This window comes from Phalacrocorax aristotelis, chromosome 8 (assembly GCF_949628215.1).
Source record: "Phalacrocorax aristotelis chromosome 8, bGulAri2.1, whole genome shotgun sequence".
Classification (NCBI taxonomy): domain Eukaryota; kingdom Metazoa; phylum Chordata; class Aves; order Suliformes; family Phalacrocoracidae; genus Phalacrocorax; species Phalacrocorax aristotelis.
In genome coordinates, this window is record NC_134283.1 from 8,878,973 (window position 1) to 8,904,148 (window position 25,176).

Genomic DNA, 25,176 nt, shown 5'->3' on the forward strand with positions numbered 1-25,176 from the left:
CAACTACTCAGCATCTGAAATCCACCCTGAGCTAAACAGAAATCCAGTCTGAGCTAGAAGAACTTAAATACCAACAGTAACATAACTGTCTGCCCATAGGGCACATTTCAATAATCTGCTTTCCAGTGGTTAGTGAGAATTTTCATTTCTTAAATGATACATTTTTGACACCTTTCTAATAAACAAAAAGGGGTGCTAGAAGTCAAATAATCTTCTGTAACAATCCAGTCTTGGCAGAGGTAGGTTGTCATATACTACTATATAGGTTGTCATTTAATTCTACTAAAGGAAAATAGTTTCTAACTCTATTGTCAGGTAACCTTCTTTGGAGAATTTAATGCCTAACACCCACATGAGACACAGGAATAGTTGGATTAACAAGACTAGTGTCATGCTGTCAGCTGCTGTTTATTTAAATGAAATGTCACAATCTAGAAATAAATCAGAAAGTTTAAAAACAGTGAATTGTTGTAACATACAGTGTTTCTCAAGCTGGACAAAAGTTACATCTCATTTACACTGCATTTCTTTCTAAAAGTCTGTACATTTTCTTGATTCTTTTTCTTGTCATTTATGTGGCATGTGAGATATTCCCTATTTCTGAACGTTTGTCCTTTAAAATGGATGCCTTTTAAGAAATCTGATTCATTGTCTTTGGAAAAGGCTATACAGGTTAAATCTTCCTTCTGATATCTTGCTATATTTATTCCACCTTATAGTGTGTTGTGTAAATTCCTTTGCCAACTCTTTTATTTCATTAAATCGACAAGCAAATGACCTGTTAAGTCTTTTTTTTTTTCTCTCCTTTTTTTGTGGAGTAAATGAAAACTTGAACTCTACTTCTCCAACACCCCATCCCTCTTTAGATATTTTACATGCAGTTACAATTTACTTGGCTTTCCATCTGGTTCTGGTTTGCTTTCTTGTTTTTTCCCCGATTGTCACTAGAAAAGTGAGTAAGAACTACATAGAGATTATAATTGAGATATGGGTAAGGGGAAAAGGTTTTATTGTTTTAAGTATTTCTTCTAAATTATACCTGGGACTAGCTGCAGTATAGTTCAATATCTTTAGTGGAATTCAGGTTGGATTATACTTTTACCTATTAACGCAGATGAACCCATGAAGTGATGAGCACCACTAGACAGAGTGGAAACAGAGGGAGCTTAAAGACACTTGGCATTTTTTTCTGGATATTGTTCCGAGAGACCTACCTGTAATTTAAAACCTATACTTCAAATAATATGTACAACCATATATAGAGAGATGTACCACAGAACATGATCATAGGTTTATCTTAATTGACTGTTAATAGCATGAACACATAGGCACATATTTTGGGAATAAAGATAAAATGACAGGGAGAAACTGCACCCCATTCTCACATGCCAAAGTACCCAACATAAAAACATGGAGATACTTACTTGTCCAGGCTTCCCATTCTCACATAAAAAGGCTTCATGCTCTGATGCAAACTCAGGAGCATTGTCATTAACATCAAGAACTTTGATAGCAACAGGCACCCGGGACACTTGACTGTGGTTCCCTAAGAAAAGAAATCAAAGCATATTTAATTTGGGACTGATACATAAATGCTCATATAGTAATGATACTCTTCCTGTCTTCTGTCCTTGCTTAATTGGGTTGTCTTATCTGAAATGGATTGTAGAGTTGGAGCACGAGATAAAGAAGGATGGCCACTATTTTATGGTTGAAAAGAATAAATAGATCCCTATTGCAAACAGCATTTGTTGGAGATTAGCTCAATGAAGACCTTTCTTGGACTAAATTGGTAAGATTTTTCTTTGATGAAGTTTGTATTGTTTTATTGATAAAGACCATTATACATCGAGAAGGGAAGGCTGTAAACAACATAGATTTATTTCTTTGTTTATCTTTAGCAGAGCACAGAGCATTTTACTCTATTAGTTGTTCTGACTGCACATCTATTATTTCTTCATTACAAATACAATTAATGTGGAGAGCCACATTGTGAGAAAGAGAGAGGGTAGATTGACATAGGAAAGCTAGGTAGTACTTTGGACTATTAAAGCACTTTGATTCATCTGCCACTGACCAAAAATGTGACCTGTGAACTGCTTTCTTCACCGAAATAAAGTCTCATTATTTATAATATAAAGCTATTTTGCATAAAAGTATTTATCACTGTAAAAAGTAGAATAACCTTGTTAAGCTGTAGGGAAAGAAAAGCTAAACCAACAGCTTGCATTCTACTTTGAGTAGATTTCACAGTTGGCTTCTAGTGTCTTTCCTTCAATTCAGTATAGCTGATTTATTTTAAGAGACTATTTATAAATATTTTAGGTTATTTTTCCCAAAGAGTAATTCAACTTAATTCAATTTAAACTGAGGTGACCAGCTGATCAAGAGTTTAAAACACTGTTCTATAGCACATGCATACCTCTACAAGTAACTCAATGCTAGTTTCAAAGTACATCTCTCGGTGAGTATTATTTTGCAACCATGGTATTTTATCTTGTTTATATCGTCAACAATTTGAAGAACTGCACACTGTGAATTGAACTCTGGGTCTGACTTGCAATTAAACCACATGCTTTTGCCTAAATTATTACTGCAGGCAAGAAAGCTGCTACCATAAGTCAGGGTATCAACTTACAGTTGTTGTGACAGCTTAGCAACTGTCCAAAGCTGTCATCGGTCCATGTGGGCTCTGCTCTCTGGCAGTACAGAACTGGCTTAGGGGAAGGCAGGACAGAAGTACCTATTGCCTGGTATTCAATGTACCTCTCATAACAAATATCTACAGAGTGGAAGTACGGCAGGTAGGAACTGGTGGCAGCCCTACAGTGGTAAAGATGTTTAAAAGGAAGAATCGCTATGTACACTGTATTTTTTGTGGTTTCCATCAAAGTTAATTGTGTTGTGAGCTAATCAAACCCTATTTGCTCTACTAACATTACTTTGACGTAGCATAAAAATAACTATTTCAAAAGACAAAAAAAACCAGGCTATGACCAAATATACTAGTGCTATAAATGGAGGCTTTACGTTTGCTGGATAGCCTGAAATATTAAAAATCCAACTATACAGGATATAGAAGATTGCAAGACATCAGCCTTTAAATGCTTCCCATTTGAAGGAGTCAAAAGTTTTAGTTCAGTAAGAAACTTTTTTCAGAAGAAAAAGAAACCCCCACCAAAACACTGTAAGAGTAATATTTATGTCCATTTTGTATCATATGATCTTACTTAACTTATGCCATTAAATAATAATGTATTTGAAATCAAATTAAAGTTAATATGCAAATCATAAATCCCAAACATTTTAAACACTTTTTTTTTGTCTTGACTTGATGAAAATACAGACAATGAATCTTGAGGTTATCAGAATTCTCAGCACTAGTGTCATATTTAAACACTAAAGATGTACTTTTATCTAAATTAATGAAATGATGGCAGTTCAAATTTTAAAGACATTACAGAGAAATGTAATTAATCAGATAAGCTTCTAAAGAAATTATTCACATCCCTTGTGACTGCCCCCAAAATGTTTGTCTTTCATCAGAAAGACAAACATTAAATTTAAAGAAATTGTAATCAGAAACTCGATGAGATTTTATTTAAAAAATTAATTTACACAAGAGAGACCCAACTGGTTTGGAAATCTCCAAACAAGGGAATATCCACTTCCTATTAGTGTTCTCGTGACTATGATGAAATTTATTGTTGAGAAAGGGAGAGAGACAGAGAGGGAATTTTATCTACTGCTGATACTGCCCATCGCACTGAATACATCGCAGTATTTTGTCATTGCAAACTTTTCAGTGAAATTTCACTTTATGCTGAGTGTTTTCCTTGCAAATACAATTCACCCTAAGCATACCTATTCAAACAAGTTAATGAATTCTCACTAAGCAAATCCAGATTTCACTCATGGATGAAAACACTGTCAAGATAAATAGTTTAATCTGTCCATTTTCTTACTTTTAATGTCTGCAAGCTTCTCAGTGGTAAAAGTGGCAAAGGATGTCCCTGTCAGGTTTAAAACCATGGCTATTATCAATGCCCAATATCCTTGAACTAAAAGTAGAAAGTGATTGAAGTGGGTCCTCTCTGATCCAGAGAGTGCAGAAACTGTTATGTTTGCATGGGCAACTGTCCTTCATACAGTTGGCCTCCACACTGATTAGTAGTCAATGTTCAGAACTTTTCCTCATTGGTATGAACGGAGAGTCAGTTCTTTCTAAACTAGTGACAAAACTAAGTTTTAATTACTGGATTTTTTTTTTTTTTGGTTGGTTTGGGGTTTTTTCCCCCCAATGAACCACCCAGTCAATAGATTTAAGGAAGACTGAGTCTTCTTGCATGTACCAGGTAGATGGAGTGACTCCTTAAGTTCCAATCCATTCTTTTATATGAAATCATAGAAAAGTGTAAAGTTAGAGACTTTCTCTCTAAGGAACTAAATGAATTTGCAAAAGCTTCATCACCTGTATTTACTGTGATGAACAACTTAAATCTTGCAATACAAGGATATCATTAGGGCCATCACTTGAGAAGTAATGGCTTGGTTTGAAAATTTAGCACACCCCAAGGTTAAAAAATATTGAGAAAGTTTTCACTAGTCTAGTTTACCAAAACTGTTTTCAGAGTAAAGCTGCGCAGAAGGACTATTTTAAATTTCAAATACATTCAGCTGGTCATCTGTGGGCACCACTGCTCCAGCACAGCATGTAGGGATAAGAAACATATATGTAAATTGTGTACATAATTTCCTAGCAGTACAGCTCTTTTATGTCTCCACTGAACTCTCAAATACTGCCCACCATTCTAAGATCTAGTAGTCTGCTGTAGATGAACACAGAACACACACAAAGGAACATCTAGAGAGATACAAGGAAAGGATGACTCAATGTAAAAAGAACATAAAAATAACTTACTAGTGGGACTTACTAATGGTAATAAATAAATACCCAAAAATAATGGAAAGTCCAGCTGCGCTTAGAAATGCATATTGAAAGGTTTTCAAGAATTATAAGGACCTAAAAAGTTCCTCTGCTTTTCTCCTCAGTTCTCAAGATTCTATTGGAACATTAAATGCTTGAAATACACACCTTGCTAGCACTCATCTTTGAGTAACACACATTGAAACTTACTCAGGATTAAAAAAGGCTGCAGAGTGTGATACAAAAATGAAGAGGTAGATTATATAATCAATGTCAAATTTTAAAAATCCCATTAGAAAGCCACTTAGTGCTTCCAAACCTGAACTTTCAGAGGTTACAGACCCACACTAGTTCTTATTGGGATCATCACATTTCTTCCTTCCTGGAAAACCCTACATATCTAAGATGCGTGTGTATCACTGGAAATCTGTAATGCAAAGCACTAAGCATTGTTAACAATGTTACTGCATGCAGCAAGCAATACTAGAAGTAACTAGAGCTTATAAATGAACTTTTTGATCTTGTGCCATAAGTAACAGAACATCATGCGGCTATTGAACTCCCATAAACACTTAAACACTTCATAAACATGCTTAAAACACTTCTCCACTGTCTTTCCTTGACAGAAACCCATACAAGTGGTCTTACAGAGCAGTGGTCTTTAAGAAAGAGAATTATTGGCTGCACAAATGAAGTTCATCATTTGTTCAACTGAAAGAAATCCAGTTTAATCTAGTCTTCCTTTATTTAATTAAATAATCCAAAATTACGTCAAGGTTCTGTTTAAAAAGTCATAAGCTGTCTTGCATTTTAACTAAAATTAAGTACCTGAATAGAAAGTAGAATCCTAGAAAATAACACATCTTTTATTATTATTGTCAGCACCACATGGCTTGGAAATGGCTATTTCATGCTTCTCTGATTCAGTGAAATTTCTACTATAATAATTTTTAAAATTAGAAGTAGAGGAAGTCTTAGTTCTAACAGAGAAATCAAAATAAAATCGGAATTACTGACTTCATAAAAACAACAGTGCTTGTTTTACACCCCTTATATTTCAAACTTATTAAGTTGTATTTTAACAGACCCATTCCCCGTGACTTTATCAAGGTTTTATCTGATGACTTTAATAAGATAATCCACATGTAGACAAGTTTATTTCTCCTGTTAGGGTTTATGTTGTTGTTTTTTTGTACTATTCTTTGCCTATATAACACCAAAGCTTATAACAGTTCTTTTGCCATATAAAACTGACAAATCTAACCTCAAGAATCCTGAGAAAGAGAGATGCTGTTGTGAAGTCAAAATTTTATGTTGAAGTTTAACTATAGAAATCACATACTGCAGCAAATACTGTGTTGATTTGCCTGAAGTGTTATGTAATGATCTGATTCAAGAGAGACTGAGTGCCTGAAACTGACTCTGAAATTGTGAGGAAAAGACATCAGTAATTGGCAATATTTCTGTTAAAAATAACAGAACATAAGCTGTTTCTGAATTAGGATAAAATTCAAGCAACCAAACAAAAAAACTAAACAGGATTGGTCACCGTGAAGATCTCGATCGCCCCTGAAATTCTTGTATTTTGAAAGAATGAGAAAATACTAACAGTTGTGGATATCTATAACATAAACGTATCAGTGCATAGCAGAAAGGCTTGTGTACATGTTGCTAAGACAAGAAACAAACACTGCTTCAAAATTAATGTTCCATTTATATTTATTTCAGCACACTGGAACATATTAGAGGAGTACAGATTGTGGCAAGTCTCTGCATGTGCATGTGTGTGGGAGGGAGGCAGAAAGAGAAAGATGTGAAACATATTTCTCAGGTTTGTTCCTTAAGTCATTCTTTGGGAGAAAAATAATAATAGAGTTGAAAAGTTTTGTCTCCTTTCAGTAGATCACTTAGTTTATTTTAACGGTCTCCAGAAGAAAGATGAACAAGTCAAGAGCAAAACTATGTTACCTTCTATTTTTATTTCCTCACTGATAGACAAATTTAACCAAGGACTTGCTCAACATCGTCCACCTCCTTCATTTTTGTCCACTTTTCTGCCTCTCATTGCCATGGAAAAGATGTCAGACTCTTGCAAAATGCATGCTTCCACAGGCATGGACAAATGCAGAAGAACCATACGTACCCGCTAACCAGGTGGGCTGCAAGGGGTGTATTTCGACTGCGTATCCTGGAAAGGAGGGCAGGGAGGAGGGGAAACTGAGGACAGACTACATTTTCAAGTCCTTAACTTCAAAGCTGAATTTGTAGATAAGAGGTTTCCAAAGTTCAGCAACTCCATCTGTAAAGTGGTGACTAAGATAGGCCACATACCTACCTTTAATCAACATATAAGATGTATAGCTTGGGACTAAAGGGCAGATTATACTTTCAGGTTGTTGATAATACCGAAGGAAAAAAGGAAAGAGTAAAATTTCTGTGATGGATGCACAAGCCGTGCCAGAAAACGTTAATTAAATTAAGCCATATTCTTCAGGCCCTCCTCAAAGTTTTCACTCACTTTCACTTTCTGTGGGGTTTTCATTTTTTCCACATTAGTGCATGCAAGACATGAAAATTGTTTAATATAGCCCAGAACTGATATTAATTTTGAATCAATTACCTATAATTTACACAAAAATGAAACATGCCTGCAAAAAGACCAAATGGATAATTTTTTTAATCATAGAACCATTTCGGTTGGAAAAGACCCTTAAGATCAGGGACTCTGGCTGAAGCAGTGTCAGCCAGGGACATTCCACCTAACCCTGCGCTGAGTTCTTTGCTTGTCGCTGTAGTAGCAAAGAAATATAAGGAGACTATGTTGGCATGCACTTTTCCCTTTCATTTCAAGGCCTGATTCAGCTTCTACTGAAGTTAGTCAGATCTCATCTATTCTAGAAGTTTAATCTAGTCCTTGTCCTGAATATTACATTATCTTTTTCCTACATTTAAAATAATTTAAGATTTAAAATGTAAATATAATTTAAATTAAAACAGGGACTTAAACTTCATACTTTGTTAACTTCAAAGTATCAACACTGATTTATAAAACTGGATAATCAAACTATGTTTTTAAAAAGTTACGATATTCTTTTCATACAGATACAATACATATTGATGGAATCGGTTAGCCCCCGTTGTGCTTATCTGAGGGCAGGCTGTAATTTGACATTCAAATGCAACCTCTCTGTTATTTTTCATACCATTAAGCTGCACAGTTATTCAGCAGCCTAACAAATATTTAGTCTGTAATTACCTCTGATCCTCTGTGAATTGAAAGATCCATTTGCAAAACTGGGAAATATTTGTAATTTTTTACAGAAGTATCATACTTTGTGTGGTGTATATGCATGATATTTCCTTGCCTGAATGCACAGATAGATCAAAAGGGCTTGGAAAGGCAAAACTAAAGTGGAAAAGCAAAACATCCCCTCAAATGTAGTTTACAGCTGTGAAGAGGGTCTCTTCTACCATAAGCCTGGTTAAAAGGGAAAATCAAAACATACTGTTCTGTTTAAATTTAGCCATGCACAGTAAGAGAGGAAAAGTTATCCGCTGCTGCAATGTGATTGAGAACCAGGGGCCATAGTAGCAAGCTGTAATTTTGTCCTTGAGGGAGCAGAGGATGCTGAAACTAATTCATATCCACCTTAGAGCTGGAGGGGAACGGGAAGCAGAGGCAACCCTCACCCCTCATGCCACCCTCCCGAAAACCGAACAACCCAGAACTCAGGGGTTTCTGGTTATTATGAATCACTTTGAACAGTAGTCTCCCTTTAACCATATTTGAGTTTTGAAAAATCCACTTTTGTTTCACCCCTTCCTATTCATTCTCATGGACTCCAAAAGGAAACTGCTCGAAGATACAGTAGATACTAGATGTACTAGGTTACACGAGTGCACGTTACATGTAACCTACATACTGCATAAAAGAGTGATTAGATTTCATGGGATATGCTCTAGGAGAAAGAAGGGGGGATATTAAAGAACAAAGGGATGGGATGAGGCTTGAAAACAGTTAGAAGGGGCATCCTGATCAGAAACTAGCATTTTTTCAATATTTGAGTAGCAATTACGGGTGCTTGTCTCTTGTCAGAAGCCCTGGATGCAAACAGCATCTCCTTAGAGACTGTTCTTCTGCGTATCTAATTTTGACCACAGTGAGCTTTATATTCATAGTGACGCATAATCAAGATATATGTGACACATCAATATGAGTAAACAAATACATAATTCAAAATAAATTATTAGTATAGCTGCTTGAGTGGGTTGTAATGGAAGCTGCTACAGTCATGTCAGGTTTATGACAATGCAAACAACTCTGTTCTATTCACAGATCCTAAGAAAACCCTTACAGGAAAAAAAAATTTTAAAAGTGCACTGCCAACATCCTTCCACCCACACACCTGTCCAGACACCAAACTGAAACAAATGCTGGCGGGAAACAGCCTGTATTTCTGATACAGTCCTGTGTTATTGAGCCTTATTTGTCCCTAACAAGGATGCAGGTCAGGATGCAGTTCACAGTTATGTCACTTTCAGTAAATGAACTGTGTTAAGTATTTCACTGGTGAATTGTTACGAGTGCAAAAATTAAAAATATGGTTTAAGTTTTAGCGACTATTAGCAGTGGACCTATAAACTATAACGAAAGGCAAGCTAGAAATGTCTGAAGTTGTAAGTTACATTTTTTGAAAAAAATCCATGCACATAATAAATAAATAAATAAATATATTACACCTAGCTTCAAGAATAAGCTATACCAATGCAGCATTTGTAATCTCTGGAAGCACCTGTAACTAGAAAGCACTATTCTACAAAAAGTAGAAAAGGGTTTTCCACATCCTTGTGGCAGCTGCCAATAAGAAGGAAAAAAGAGCTAGGCATGACAGAAAAGCATAGGGAACTACATCTTTCTGTTGCCTTTATTATACACACTAGCAATAATAACGGTGTGATGAAATGCTACTGGATCTTTACTTCTTGTGGATCACAACACCACAGACCTAATTACTATTTTCTGAGGCAGTGTAATGCTTTAATTGTTGTGAGAAAGTAACAGGTTTTAATTTCTATATATAACAATGAGAAAAAGTTTCAGGAAATAATATGGTGCCATAAGTGACAGACAAGGATTTGCCTTATAAAATAAACCAGTGAACAGGAACAAAGAAAATTGACTGAAGGAAAGTTTTAAGACAGAACAAATGTACCAGGGCATGATTTGCTGCTGTGTTGCTCAATTCCAGCTTAATCAAGGGAGTTGCACTAGCATAAAACAGTCAGGAATCTGGCCCACACTTTAGAGCAATTATATTGTTAATATGCTAATACATCATGCATATTAAAATGTTATAAAATATTGACTTAGATATGCAAGGTCTTATTGTCAATTATAATCAGCTATGAAATTTTATAATGACTAGCAGCAATAATAATAACAATAAGCAGACTGATTGAGGACAAGATGCCTGGAATATTCTGATTTTTTTAATTTTAAATGATTTCATGATTGAAATAAAATAATTAATAGCTCAAAAGAAATCCCTCAATGGTAGACAAAACATCAAAATACTTTAGTAAAAATTTTTCTTAAACAATAATTTATTAAAGAAGTATTTAAATGCTGTTATTTTTAGAGCTCATATTCCTTTCTGGCATTAATTTTCTTAACAGTGCAATTTAATTACTCTTATGTTTCCTTCACAGATAAAATATTGCTGGATATGCTGGATTTGAACCAGGTTCTAGGAGTTTAGCATCAAATCATTCTTACTTGCACACCTTCAGCAATAAGCAAAAAGATGTCCTTAGCAGATCAGACGTACCTTTAAAAAATCCTCTCTGTTTTTCAGCCAGAAAATAGTCATTCTTTGCTATCCAGCAACTTTACTAGAAGCTCAAAGCATGCTACTCTGAGTAGAGCCTTTATTGTCAAAAAAAAATGTGCTTGAAGAAGGTTAACTAAACCGATATTCAGCTACAAACCTCTAGTCTGACCTACTCTCATGTTTCAGCCTTACAGAAAAAACAACGGAGATCTTAGATAATCACATTTCACTTTCAAGTAGATTAATTCTGTTTATCAAACTAGATGAATACTATACAGCTTTTAAGATTAACTGTATTTTTCTTCAGAAATTCTAATTCAAATGTTCAAAGTGCGGATGGCCAAGTGCTAGCTCTTCAGTTTAACAATGCATTCATTTTGCTAATATAATATGTATGTTGTCAGTTTAACCACGCCTCCAGTTTGCTCAATGTAATTAACAAACATACTTCACATGAATTAGTCAAGTGCATTGTCACTAATGACCCTTGTATTCCTTGAATCCTTACCTATTTTGTGCCCCAGAAAGCCTTATTCCCTTCTAAAACACCACCTAGTATCCTCTTGTGTTTTAAGCTTTGAACAGTGTTCTCAATTCCAATATGTTTTTGTGAAATCAACATTTGCAAATCTAGAACTAAGATGTATAGCCTGGCTTTATGGTGCCCTGAAACCAGAAATAAAAAGAAGTTAGACTGTTCATGCAAATCTCTCTCCTTTTCCTTGCCATAATTATGTTTATTACCTCCTCTGACTTTTTTTTTTTTTTTTGCACTGAATTACACAGCTGCTTTATTCACAGCTGCCTTACATGCTTTCCTCAAAATCTGAGGTTGCTAACTTCTATTCAGCGTCCCATTCCTGAATTTTAATGCTTGCCCCTGAACCTCTGAGACCATTTTATACAGAGATTATTTCCTAAGTACTCTCCATTCCCATTTATGTTTCCTCATAATATGGCCACTCCCATGCTATTATCCATGTGGATCACCTCTCCTGCTATTCTTGAGCTGTGAAAAACACTAATGGGAAAGTTTGTGATATGTCTGAATGTGCTTTCGTAGCTGAGAACTGCAAACTAGCTTTACGTGATATATCACCCCTCCACTGACCAATAGCAAATGCTCCACGACCCATTAGAATCTATGGAGTTCTGTGTAACCCTGTATTTATGTGCAAATGAATAAAAACTACCTTACTAAATTCTGTGTTTCTGTGCAAAAATGATGGATTATCTAGCTTGAGTTCCACTAAGCCAGAGAAAAAAGGGTCAAGCGAGAAAGGTTAATATACCAGAGCTTCTCCTGTTTAAACCTCCATAAAGGCTTATTTCCCTCTTTCTGAAACTTAAGAAATTTACTCAGCCCTAAATTAGAGGTAATTATATGATGCACCAAAGTAACTCCCTAAAATTTTAGAATTATTGCTAATAATGCCTATAGCAATTTTTACAAATAAAAGGCTAAATAAAATTACACAAATGAAAGCATAAGGAAAGGTATCCATGGCATTAAAAAGTACATTGTAGCTGAAGGTTTATCCTGAAGAGTAATTATGTCTGTCTTCCTTTTTAATTAGTGCCCTTGTATTTTTAAAGGAATATACAATATAGATAACTTTAGTAGAGCAAGTGCCGGGTGATGATTCAATTATTGTATTTATATTCTTGGTAAACCATAAAGAGTCTTTCTGGCTTTATGCCCTTTCCCATTAGGTGATAAAATTGCCTCATACTTCTTCATTTCTAAAGAATGCAGCTGGTATGGGTAATTACCTTTGTCAGATAGAGCCCACAGCTTTGTCCTTGAGATTCCTATGCTCTATGCCTGGAAAATATTTATTGTGGTCAAATCACCATTTACATTTCAAGTTCTTGTCTGTATTTTCGTCTATTGATTTGACTAATAACTCACAAGAATTTCTACTCATTGTGGTGGTTCTGGTACTTTGCCAAGTACTTGGGCGGGGGGATTAGCTAGCCACTGGTATGCTTTTTGTTTGGCAACTGAGTCTGAATACCAAGAATAATTCGATAAAGCAGTCAATCAAAGGGAAAATAATAGCTCCATAACTGCAGTGCCAGGAGAAGAAGGAAAACAGAAATTCCATTAAACCCCTTCGTTCAGAGATTTAAAACTTGGCTAAAAGCATTGCTTTAGGCTAAGAGAAATATCCTCTCCCAGGCAGTCCTGCACTGGCTTGGGAATTCCCAAGTGGGCAGATTTGTTGCATGTCTGTGCATGTGATGCACAGAGTGTGAGGAGAGGGAGAAGTTTTAGAAGAGCCTTCTTGCAATCTGATGCAACAGAGCAAATGGATGCACACTTCACCTCTGTATTTCCCAGTATATCTGAAAAGGCTTGAGTCTATACTAATTATAAAAGAACCTGTCTATGCTTGAATATGCTCACGGTAGTACCTCACAAACGGTAACTGAGATTCGACCTGAATACAGCCTGAGGAATCTAGTGCTGCGCACAGCCATAAGAAGGCTAGGAAGAAACTATAAATCTTGAATAGCCCACTCCATGTTATGTCAGGTGAAAAAAAGCTTAGGGACTTTAAAGGGATCATCATTTAGTTGTCTTTAAAGTTTATGAGCCATGGTTTCTGTTATTTGTTGGTGCATTTTTTTCACAAATCTCAGAGGCTGCCAAATGGAATATGTTCAGAATTTTTTTCTTGTTGAAATCTATGGCATCATTCAGTGAATTTCTACTATGGAATACACATATTCTTGAGAAAAGGATTACCTCACTTTTTAAAATGATAATTCCAGATAAGCATTGCTAATAGTGAATGCATTATAGTATACTTTTTGTTTTCAAAGAATTCACTGCAATCCTGTATTTCAAGCAGATCTCAGCTACAGTTTAGGACAGATGAGTATGCAAATATCAATATATTCATATTTAAATTAGAGGAATGTTGTGCAGTTAAATTATGTTACTAATACACTTCTTTCTTGCCTACGTTAAAACAGCTTCTCTGGGATGTCTTTGCTTTGGTTTCAAACTACGTTAGTTCCCCATTTATTACTGCTTTTGTTATATCAATTAACCGGCAATGACTGAAATACAGGGCATTTCCTTAGGATTAATGAGACATACAGTGAGGATGCTAGGGAAATATCTGCAATGTGGCTGTCACAGCCATTAGAAGGTGGAAATAGAAATCCATGGATCCATGGAGCTGGAGACAGAAAAAAGATAGAGTTTAATTATTATATGCGTTATACCTGTATGACAGTCTGATAGGTTGGATGATCAGTGATTCTGAACTCCATTCAGAATCTGTGCAAACTGTAGCAAAAATGCTCTAATAAATAAATCATGGCTATTTGATTTTCTTTTAGTAGCTGAGTAGCATTGATAACACATAACTCGGTAAGTAGTGCAAAACCTGTACAAGAAACTGAGACAATACTGAGGTTAGCCCAGCCTGAACTCTGCTCTGCTTCACTGCCCAGCAAAATTGCTAACCAGCTAATGCAAGCAACACAAGCATGTCAATGTGAACAGTAGTTATAGCTATAATTTTAACTTATACAAACTAAAAGTTGTATTTGTGTGTTCAGATGAATGGGATCACGTATGACTATTAGGCTCCTGACTTTACTAGATTTTACTGAATGGCAGAAAATTCCATTTCAGAAAAAGTACCGAAGAACCAAAGATGTGATGAGCCTTTGTAGATAAAAAAAGGATGCACCAAAAGAAACGCCTGTAAGTTAATCATTCATTCTTACTGCACTGCAATTCAGGCTCTCAGAGAATACTTGCATATGCCTCCAGATTCCTTTCCTGTTCAGGGCATAACTCCAGAGAGCCCAAACATACGAGCTGCATAATCAGCCCTGACTTACAAAGCAAGGCTACATCCATCCCTGTTCTCTCAAGCATCTAGCTAAAATAAACCTCCCAACATTGGGATACCATTTTAAGCTCACGTAAGTCTCAACTACACAACAAAACAATGAGAACTCTCATTAGTCCAGTATTTGAAGTCCAGAGTCAGTGACAGAAAACAAAGTTCATCCACAGACCAAAAGGTACGTTGTCAGGGAAAGGTCATTTTGCAGGGAGCCTTCTTCCTCTAGCCTGTAATCATCTACATGTTCCTGCTCCTGACTTACTCAGCAGAGTAAACTTGGATGTATGGCAATGTAGAAAGAAAATTTAAGAATCAATTCACAGGTGCAATAACATTCAGTAGTCCTCTCGCCATATTTCTTCTGTGAATGCTAAGCCTGTGTTTCACAGTGATCTTTCAAAGAGGTTAAAGTTCTTCATAATATTCTCTTCTCTTAAAAATCCATATGACAGAATTCATCAACATAGAGGAGCCACTACATGACCAGAGAGGAAAAACGTTGAACAACAAAGAAGCAAAAATTAATTCGACAATGTAAGAAAGAAGAATAAGAAATCATACAATAGAAAAGAAATGTGCAGAAGGAATGGATCATTTAAGAGTAGACAGATTTAAGGGTAGCAGTTGAGAAGACCAAAGCTGCAGAAGGAAATTCTCTACTGTTTTTCACTAAATTAATGGATAATATATAACTAAATCTGAAATACTGAAACTGTCACCTAAATATCACCTCTACCATGTTAATCACTTTCAGTCCAGTCTTCTCCACTGATCATTCTTTGCATTGTTTTATCTTTAGTAACAAAAAAAAGATTCATAAGGATGAGATATTTGAAGAATTATCTCTAGGCAGCGTGCAACCAGTACACAATGTAGTTACTGTGATTTAAACTGGAGGCATAAAACTATATGCAACTTGTCTCCATGTTTTGAGAACCAGAACACAAAGGCAATACAAAAGCTTGGGCAACTCCCTGAGGGAGAGCCACTCAAGGCAACTTTTCCTTACTCTGTCTTAGCCAGACAGTTTAACCACGTGAGAAGAAAGGCTGCAGACAACTAGAAACTCCTTCAAAGAGGCTGGAAGGAATCTGCTAGTGATGGGGAAGTGAAAGGAGGGAAATGGCACACTCCAAAATGTCTCACTTTGCACAGGTCTCGGAATATGATGGTAATACTATTTGTCACCAATAGCATTTGTCACCAATAGCAAATGAATTTGTTCTGAATTAGAACTAGGCAGACACTTGCCTATGAATAGGAAAAGCAAATGTCCTTCTAAAAAGCAAAAACAAAAAACAAAACAAAAAAAAACCACAAAACCAACAAAGAAGAAAACGAACTGGTCTTTTTCCTGTTAAGTACTCACAGAAAAGAGTCACAGTTCTCACTGGCTCATACTTTTGTGTTTCTACCTGAGTTTTGCTAGACATGAAAGGGTTAAGCTTACATTTGGGGGCACTCAGATTAAAAAGTATCTTCTTTAAAACTATCCACACACATTCTAAATCTGATTGATTTCAAAGAGATCAGCCAGCCTGAATCAAAAAATCTTCAGCCTCAAGCCAGGTGAAAATGCAGAAGTAGTTATGCTCAATTCAGCCAGACCAATCTTGTCTTGGAAGATTCCTGCCTGAGACAGTGGCTGAGGCATGATACAAAAGAACAACTTTGTCATGGTGATAGCAGAAAACTGCCAAAATTACCTCTGCTTAAAGCACAAATTTAGCTGCAGGTAACTTACCAGCACGAAGTTCTGAAGTAGTGATTTATGTTTTGGCAAAACTTGGTGTTTATCTATGAAAGTGTTGATAAATCAGGGTATATTTAGGATCTACCATGCTGGGTATCAAGAAGAAAAAAATAACATCATGGCTTACAATTTGTAAGCAAGTGTAATGGCAATGAAATGCTCTGATCATTGACCCACAGGAATAGAGGTGAGCCTTGAAGTGAACCTGGAAAACAGCTAGGCAAGGAAGAGAACATCCTCCATATGAATGATGCTGACATATTTATTTTTATGGGAGAGATCAGCAGTGCATTAATATTACTGTCAGTGAAAGCATCATAATGACACACTTTCTATTTTCATTTGCTGCTTGTGTCTGCCTCCAACAGCTTTCTGTTATTTTATAACAGAGATATTGCTTATTACTGTGTTGGGAAAAAAAATCTAAAAATGCCCATTTACCCTGCATGTCAGTTCTATGAACACATTTAGTTTCCTCATAAGGAGTTTAAAAATAATTTCTCTTAAATACGCAAAGATAGTAGTCCATGAAATTAAGCTCTTATTTTATGTAAACGTCAAATAATTATATTAGGAATGCGAAAATAAGCCATCAGCAGGAACACAGATGCTTAGAAGATGATTGGCGGTATTTTCATAGCCAGTCTGATACGAGGCAATTTTACAATAGTGCTAGATGCTGAGGCTCCCATGACGCCGAACGACAAGGCTGACTTCTTACAAAATTCTTGAGTATAATTATGTTTTAAAAATGTGAAGGTGCAACAGGCAGACATGATTCTGATGTGGCTTAGTAAAGTGCACTTCTGGTAACTTTGCTCTGACTTACCTGTACAAGGGAGACCAAAAAATGAATTGGAGGAGTTTCTTGAAAAATTATTCTTTTTATTTTGTTCTTTATTAACTTTTTGGAGGAAACAAAATGTAAAATTACTTCACTTTACATCTTATATTCCAATGTCTGAAAACTTTGGATCACAAACTATTAATTCTGTTTTCCATGCCATTGGTAAATCTCATGAACTGACATTCCTCGTGTCTTGAGAAAATTGGTATGGAAATTTTATATCTTTATCCTTTAAAAACATCAAAATTATTAACTGGTTTGATATTAACCTGAGCAAAATTTGTCCTATGAAACCAGAGCTTGCTTACTTTCCTTACGTAATTTGATTCCCTGTGTCGGCTTGGCTTTCCTGCAAGCAGAAAGTATTCTTGCTAATTTATCAAAGTAGTGTTTGCCTGCAAGATTTAACAGTAATTAACAGGACACTATTGGCACTACTGCACTACTGGCAATGAAATACACAAATTATTAAGGTAGGTCATAGAAATACAGTTTACAGGGGTTGTAAATTGAGAGCTTAGTTTATACTCAGACCTATCTTTCTCATTTTCCCATTTCAGTTACCTGACACAGTTTCCCAACATGCTTGTTTTTGAAAACAAGTACTACAGAAAAATATTGCACAACAAAAATGGGCCAGATAAGCATATTTTGTTCTCCCATTCACTATGTTCATAGCTACAGTATTATGAAGCTGTGCATTAAAAGTTCTGTATCATAATACTACAGCCTTTAAAAAAGATACTGTGGGGGGAAAACAAGCATTAACATCACTTTATTTTTTACATGCAAGAATTAGCAGCACTGATCATCAGGCTCTGAATGCAAATATTTTTAAAACAATGTGTCAGGTGTGTATGCACATACAGGAATTACGCATATATATTGATTTCAGAGTAGATACGTCAGCAGAAACATTTTCATAGTTTGCGTTTCAGTTAAGATGACGACATGGAATGACAGACTTACGTTCTGAATGTGTTCCCTTGCTACAATATGTTTATGTCAAATATATAGTCTAAAATACAGTGCTAATATTAACAATAAATTACATTGTCATATGTGACCCTGCCAGCAGCACTTAAAATTCCAAATGAATCAAAAATTCTTCTTGACTAAAACCTAGGACCCATAATTCCCAGACAAGGTGACACTCCTGGCTCCCAATGTCTTAGGTGTACAGATCAGTCACAATAGTTTTGTGGATCTGAACAATCCATGTTCTTGTCTATAGCTGTTTATGAGTAAATTTATTCATGTGTATCAAGTAGGACTACTGTCATGCAACATTATACATGTGCTTAATCATTTATGGTACTGAAACAACATCACTCAGCATTAAGAACTTCTGGGTTGAGTCCACAATTTACTTCTACAATAGCAAAGCCTTATTTTTCCTTTCTTAACATAACTAAATATAAGGCTTTGGTTTGGGGTTTTAAAAACATTTTTTAACATTTACCCCATATACCCTGTACTTGTGTATCTCTTCAAAATCTACACTACTGTATTCACTGAAAAAATACAGTTTTGAAAACTAGAAGAAATGGAATTTCAGCAGAAATAAAGTTTTATTTAAAAAATTCTGTACTTTGAAAATCCATCCTGTTTTACCTTTTACTGAATTATACACAATTTCCACTGCACGCACTGTTAAAAATTCTAAACCCAACAGAACTAAAAGCCAGTACACACAAATACTTACTCGTTTCTGTAGCTACAATAGTTATGTTGTGCCACATATTTGTTTCTCTGTCCAGCGGCGTTGCCAAAGTTATTTTCCCATCTTCTGCGTTAATGTTGAACTGTCTCTCAAGGTCAGTATGCCGATCAATGGAAAACCTACAAAACAGACAGTGTTGTAATCTACTTAATGAAGTTGGTGTAATCCATACAATCACAAGACAATTTAGGGAGCCCTCTGAGAGCTGCAGTTTTATAGCCAAATGGATTGAGGAACTCAATAGTATAATAATTTATAAGACAAAATGACAAACTGAGACTAAAAAAACTTAATAATTATTGCCCAAGGAGTAATTAGCTGCATACCCAGTGTGAAGGTCATAAAATGCCCCCAGGTTCACTGGGTAACATCTTTGAAAAACGGTGCTGATCAAGAGTTAATTACACAATCCATCACATTTATTAGACAGTTTCTATGGTATTTCACAGTAACTGATGATAATTTCAACAGTAATGTATTAAGCACACAAAAATGGTGGGCTTCACGGTTATTTTGAAAAGGGCTGAATAATATTATTTTACCAATAAATTTCAGATTAATGAAGCATGAACTATTCTCCAAGCATATTATTTGGTTATGGTTCAAGCAGCTGCATAGGCAGAACACAGGTAGTGAATCACCATTTTCCTATCAAGCACTTCAAACATTGAAGGACTGATTGTTTTATGGACTGACGTCACCGATTTTTAACAAAATGAGTTTCATCTGACAGGTAGTCAGAGTTTGCAAATGTGAATGTCCAGGTAAATTATGCAGCCTAAACAAAGCCAGCTTGACAACAAGGAAGAGCTGCAGTAGATTGCTCCAACAGTGCATTAACCAGGATGATGTTTTAAAGCTCAGAACAGGATCTCCAGGAAAGATTTTATGTTTGTCCATTTTCACAGAGTTATTTTATTAATGTATTATACGTAAAAAGAAACTAAATCACAAAATTAAGCCTTCCAATTTTTTGACAGGAAAGGTATGAAATGAGAGAGTTTAGTGATAAACTATTGATACAGTTCAACAAAAATTGACTTCAAGGGGTTTTACTGAATCCTAATTGTGGATTTATATAAAAGCCTTTTAAGCCTTTATGTCTATGTATTACAGAACTCACAGCATGCACTGACAATTTTTACATCTGCTCTGCATTATATCTAGGCTTAAGATGGTGAGTTAGGATGCAGTATCACACTGGATTATATTATAGAGTGGTCAGAAAAGTGACTCAGATGGTCAGTTTCTCATTACATTTCTACTTTTTGCAAATACACTATTAACTTCACTGATAAAAGCACAAGAGCATATTTTGCAGCAGTGACAATGGCAGAGTTACCTGAAAATCAATTATTCCATTCTGGTTTATGCTTTATCATAGCAATTTCCATAAAAAGTTCTGATTCAGAAGTTCCTTTATATGCTACAATAAACATATTCTGATGAACTCAAACTCATTCCAGCATAACACAATTGATTTTGGTAGACATTGCATTAGGATTTGATTTCAAAGCTTAGGGTTATGGCGTTCATTTTTTTTTATTTATGTCAGATATTTTCATATTTAGAAAGAAAGATACACTGTAATTAGATTGGTTGTGCAATGCATTCAGTAAGTAAAAATCACTTGCAAAAAATAGCTCTAAATTATGAAAATTTATCAAAATCTTAAAGTTTAGATGTTTAAAGGCTGTATTAGTAAAGATCAAGGCTAGCATGATCACAGTGGTAAGGTACCTAACAACTAATGGGCTTAAGAGTGAAAACCCCTGTTTAACTAGGAAATTGGATTTGTTAGACATTTAAGTTTTCTGGTTTTAAACTCTGAGAAGAAATAGTTTTACTCACTTAAAAAGAAGTAGTTTGGTTAAGAAGAGTACCAGAAAAAAGATGAAGTAAAATTCCAAATATATGTGCCTAAAGCTAGGCACAAGCATCTGTATTTGGACATTTAAGTAAACTGATTTTCTAGTGAGCTCCACAGACTCAGTTCTCAATGGTTTAACAGGAATTGTACTATCCTCAGCATTTCTGAAAATCAGGTCACTTGTGTGGAAGAATAAAGCTGTAGGTGCCTAACTCCAGGCAATCATTTTTGAAAATGTATCTTAACCTTATTTTGATGTCTCCCTAGTTCCAATTAAAGTATTAGAGGTAAAATTCTGGCACTAGTGAAGTCAGTAAAAAATATCTTACAGACTTTCATGGGTTTTCACAAGAAAATATAAGAAAAACAGCAATCAAGATAACTTTTTTAAGATGTCATCACTTAAAACCATATTTTAAATCTTGATGTTTATGTAATGATGCAGAAAGAACTCTGCTGATATCAAACATTTACGAAATTTTTACAGTCCAGAGATGAAATAAAATATGAAATGCTTATATGCTATTTAATGTTTAGTTGACCTGGGACTGACATAAATTCCACTGAGATAAGACACAGTTTTTCTCTAAGGGTAAATTCTTTCTTAAACTTCCATTCAGTCTTCCTGCAGTACCTTTTTTGAAGTTATAAAACTGGGAGTGTAACATCTGTGAGTTTATTATATTGCATTTCATCTCATCCGAACAGTATTTATTCACAATGCAAAACTTGCTTTCAAAATGAAATATTTTTAACATACATTACATGGCTTTACAAGACTAGAAAGAGGTAAAACCCTCTCCTGCTTTTAATTTGATAAATATTTGGTACAAAAATAAAAAATAAAATCTGCAGTGTCATAAGCCTGGGAAAACTAATAGTACATTTGCGGTTTCGTTTTCATTATAATGGTATTGTAACTCTTTTTAATGGGAATGCATTGTCAGATCCATAAGCTATGCATAAAACATACATTTCTCTAAAAATGAGGAAAGAATATCTTGGGAAATAATATCTTTTGAAATTGCCATAAACCCAGCACAGGTTATTGGAAAGTTTTGGTTAGTTTATGGGTCTGCTATGGCAATTATAGGAACAACCCTATAGTGGTTTAGCAGAAGACTTAAAATGATTCTCAGTTCTGCTCCTGCACTATTGCTTTGCTGTTATGACTTAATTTGAATTATTCTTTATTTGCACCAATCTAAATAAGAGCAGAAATACTTTTTTGCTGCACCTGCTGAGATTTGAATCACAGTACTGATACCTCATCAGTGGTAAATCACCGTTGTTTATTAATGCCAGGCGGATTGGACATGCTACTTAGTGACAGATAAACAGCTGTACCATTAGGGAGGCAGAAAATAATCGTATCTAGGTTTTTAAGGCCTGCTGTGAATTAAGAAAATGATCAACTGCTGCCAAAGATGAAATCTCTGTCGATATGAATGGGGAAAACCTGCCACAGCGAAGCTTATCTCTGCACAATGAAAGACACTGAAGGGCAGTGATTTATAGGAGGGCAGACACAGTATAGGAAGAACAATTATTACTCATGCTTTTTTCTACGCACTTGGATCATGCTTTATCCAAGATAATTTACTGTGGATAAATAGACCATGGTTATAAAATAACAACAGAAACATGGAATAAGTACTACTGGAATCAATAGATTTGTATGCTAATAGATAATGATCTTTCAAGCCTGATTATACTAAAAGCCAGAATGTACCACCCTTACTAAATAAACTACAGTAAAGCTTTACAACTAGCTTAGCTGAATTCACTGGGTCCATTTCCCAAGAGAGATGCATGCGGTCTGGATGTGGTAAGATGTGAGCCACTGATGCATGCTTCTGAAATGACTAGGCTAGAATAAGACAAACTACTGACCATGTTTACAATTATTAGACAAATTTGCCAATCCTTTTCACCATCGGGCTTAAACATGCGCCAGGCCCTTAAAATACATGGACAGCAGAATAGCAAAGACAAAAGAGAAATTTTGCTGCTGATTTTAAAAACACTGGGTTATGAAAGATTTGATATAGTTAGACTAACCTAACAACCGCCATGAAGAGACAGTTCATATTCATGCATAATGAAAGCTTACTTCAGCTGAATATCACATTATCACTTAGCCATTCAAAGATGCCCTTGCTTAGGGCTCAACAACAACAACAACGAGAAAAGTACCATACACCACATGCATCCTTTAGTCCCATCCATCTACAGATGTCTCAATTTCTTTGGCTGATACAGAGATTTCAGACTAATAACCACTGCCATAACTCTGCATCCCATCCATACACCTGCTTGTAAATCTATGATAGACTTCATACCTTTTAGATCAAGTGATGGAAAGATCAGAGAATATGTTTCATCTCTTCTAAGCACGCATTAAAAAACAAAGTACTGTTGTATTGGATAGAAATAATAGAAATAAAGTTAATTTAAAAAAAAAAAAAAAAAAAGCCATAGGAGAAGTTTCTTTCCAGGCTCTTTTTTATAAACATTTCTCTAAGTTCTTTGTCTCATGACTCAATTATCAGACTATTTCCATGTTCAGTGATATCGAATTTTTATTTCATTTATGGTACTGCAATACTCCAAGTTTACCAAGTCTTTGTGTATAAGACTAATGTGCACCAGATGTGGTACAGGTAGCACATAAGGTGATTCATGTTTTCGTTTGTGTTTCTAGGGTTTCTATAACAAATGCGCACAAAAGGTCTGTCTAACCAAAATATTGATAGAACAGATATCTATTGAAATATATAATTTCCTTGAAATGCAACTGGTTGTTGTCTCCTAAAATTTTCTTTGTTTGGGTTGTGTTTTTTTTAAATACATTTAAAAATGGCCAGGCAATATTAAACCAGTCCATTATTTTTAGAACGGAATGTTTTAATTCTGTTTTTCAAATTTTTAACTTACGTTTAGAATTTTGAAAGTATATCACAGAATATATACATGATACAATGACGGAATAAACACTTGAAATGCACAATCAAAACAAAACATTCTAATCCAACAAAACAATGCTTCCACGTATATTTGTTAGAACCTGTCATGTTCCAATTTTGTTCCAAACTGGAAAGAAAGTAACTGCATTTTTGCTCCCTACTTGTCTCTGATGAATATTTTTGCTCCCACAATAGTAGAATTACTAACTTGAAATCTCTCTTTTTTTGCCTTAATATATTTTTCATGCAAAAAAAAGGAAGAAAAGGAACTTGGTCTTCCCAGAGCTATCCCAGAAAAAACCAAATTAATCAGGTGAGCATACAAGAAAAAAAGAGCTGCACAGAAAATTGAACTCTGTATATTCCTTAATTAACTATCAAGCCAATACCATAGAAAAAAATGAAATCTTATAAAGTATTGCATATAATTTTTTTTTGAAGACAACAAAAGTCACACTGATTAATTACCTTTTTGTTTAAATTTATGAATTTTGGCCAATTCTCTTTCATGTATATCAATTGTTTCTATATGAATTCATAAGTATTAAGATTCTAATTCAGTTTGCATGTAAGAAATATTTTCGCTTTCAGAATTTTGAAAATATCTTTACCTATTAAGTGATGAAAAAATGGAAATGAAGTAAATATTTTAGTTCAATTTGGGGGGCTTGGACAGAATAAAGAGGCTTAATTTTAAGACCCTTAGGCTTGTAGCTGGTCTAACTTATTAGGAGTTTGGGGCAGGACTAGAAAAGAATTCCAGGGAAACAGAACAAGACTGGAAAAATAGCCAAGGTAAAACTGAAGCAGAGTTGAAGCCAGGCTGAGATGAAGAACAAAGGGGATACGATCAAGAGGCAGAGGAGCACAGGACCAAGCCAAGAGCACAGCAGAACAGGGGAGACGGAAGTAACTAAGATTAAATTGAAAGAGAAATTACTATTGAGCTGAAATAAAGGGAATAAAATTGCTGCTACCATGGCTAGTTTCACACACCTTTCTGAAGATCCTGTCTTTTCACAGATGCCAGTGGACAGGAGTAATAAAATTAGGGATGGAGCCACTGCTTAAATTGTGATAGGTCAAACTGTGTGCGTTCTATATTACCTTTCTCCTGTTTACGTAACATTTTTCTAACCTGGGTAACTACCCTCATTTATTTCCTATTTCTATGACCAGATTACCATCCTTGATCATCCTGAGAGTTCTCTGATAAGAAAATAAATTCGGTGCCTATTAACACTGTCTGGGTTGTGCACTGCAGTAGAAAATTAATTAATCAATTAATGTGTATAGAGATCTGTGATGGTTAATGCAACGTTTAGCTAGTTTTGAAAGGATGAGACACTCCAACATGCTCTCCAACTTCTTCAGTTGTAATATATCC

General features: G+C 35.2%; 1 protein-coding gene across 1 annotated transcript in view; it reads right to left on the minus strand.

Moving 5' to 3' along the window:
• CDH8 (cadherin 8) overlaps nucleotides 1–25,176 on the minus strand; it is a 134,858-nt gene that overhangs the window by 32,586 nt on the left and 77,096 nt on the right. Inside the window, exons 7-8 of the mRNA XM_075101338.1 lie at nucleotides 18,936–19,072; nucleotides 1,425–1,546 (exon numbers count right to left, since the gene is read on the minus strand). Of these exons, the coding sequence (XP_074957439.1) occupies nucleotides 1,425–1,546; nucleotides 18,936–19,072 (259 nt within the window). The remainder of the gene's footprint in view (nucleotides 1–1,424; nucleotides 1,547–18,935; nucleotides 19,073–25,176) is intronic.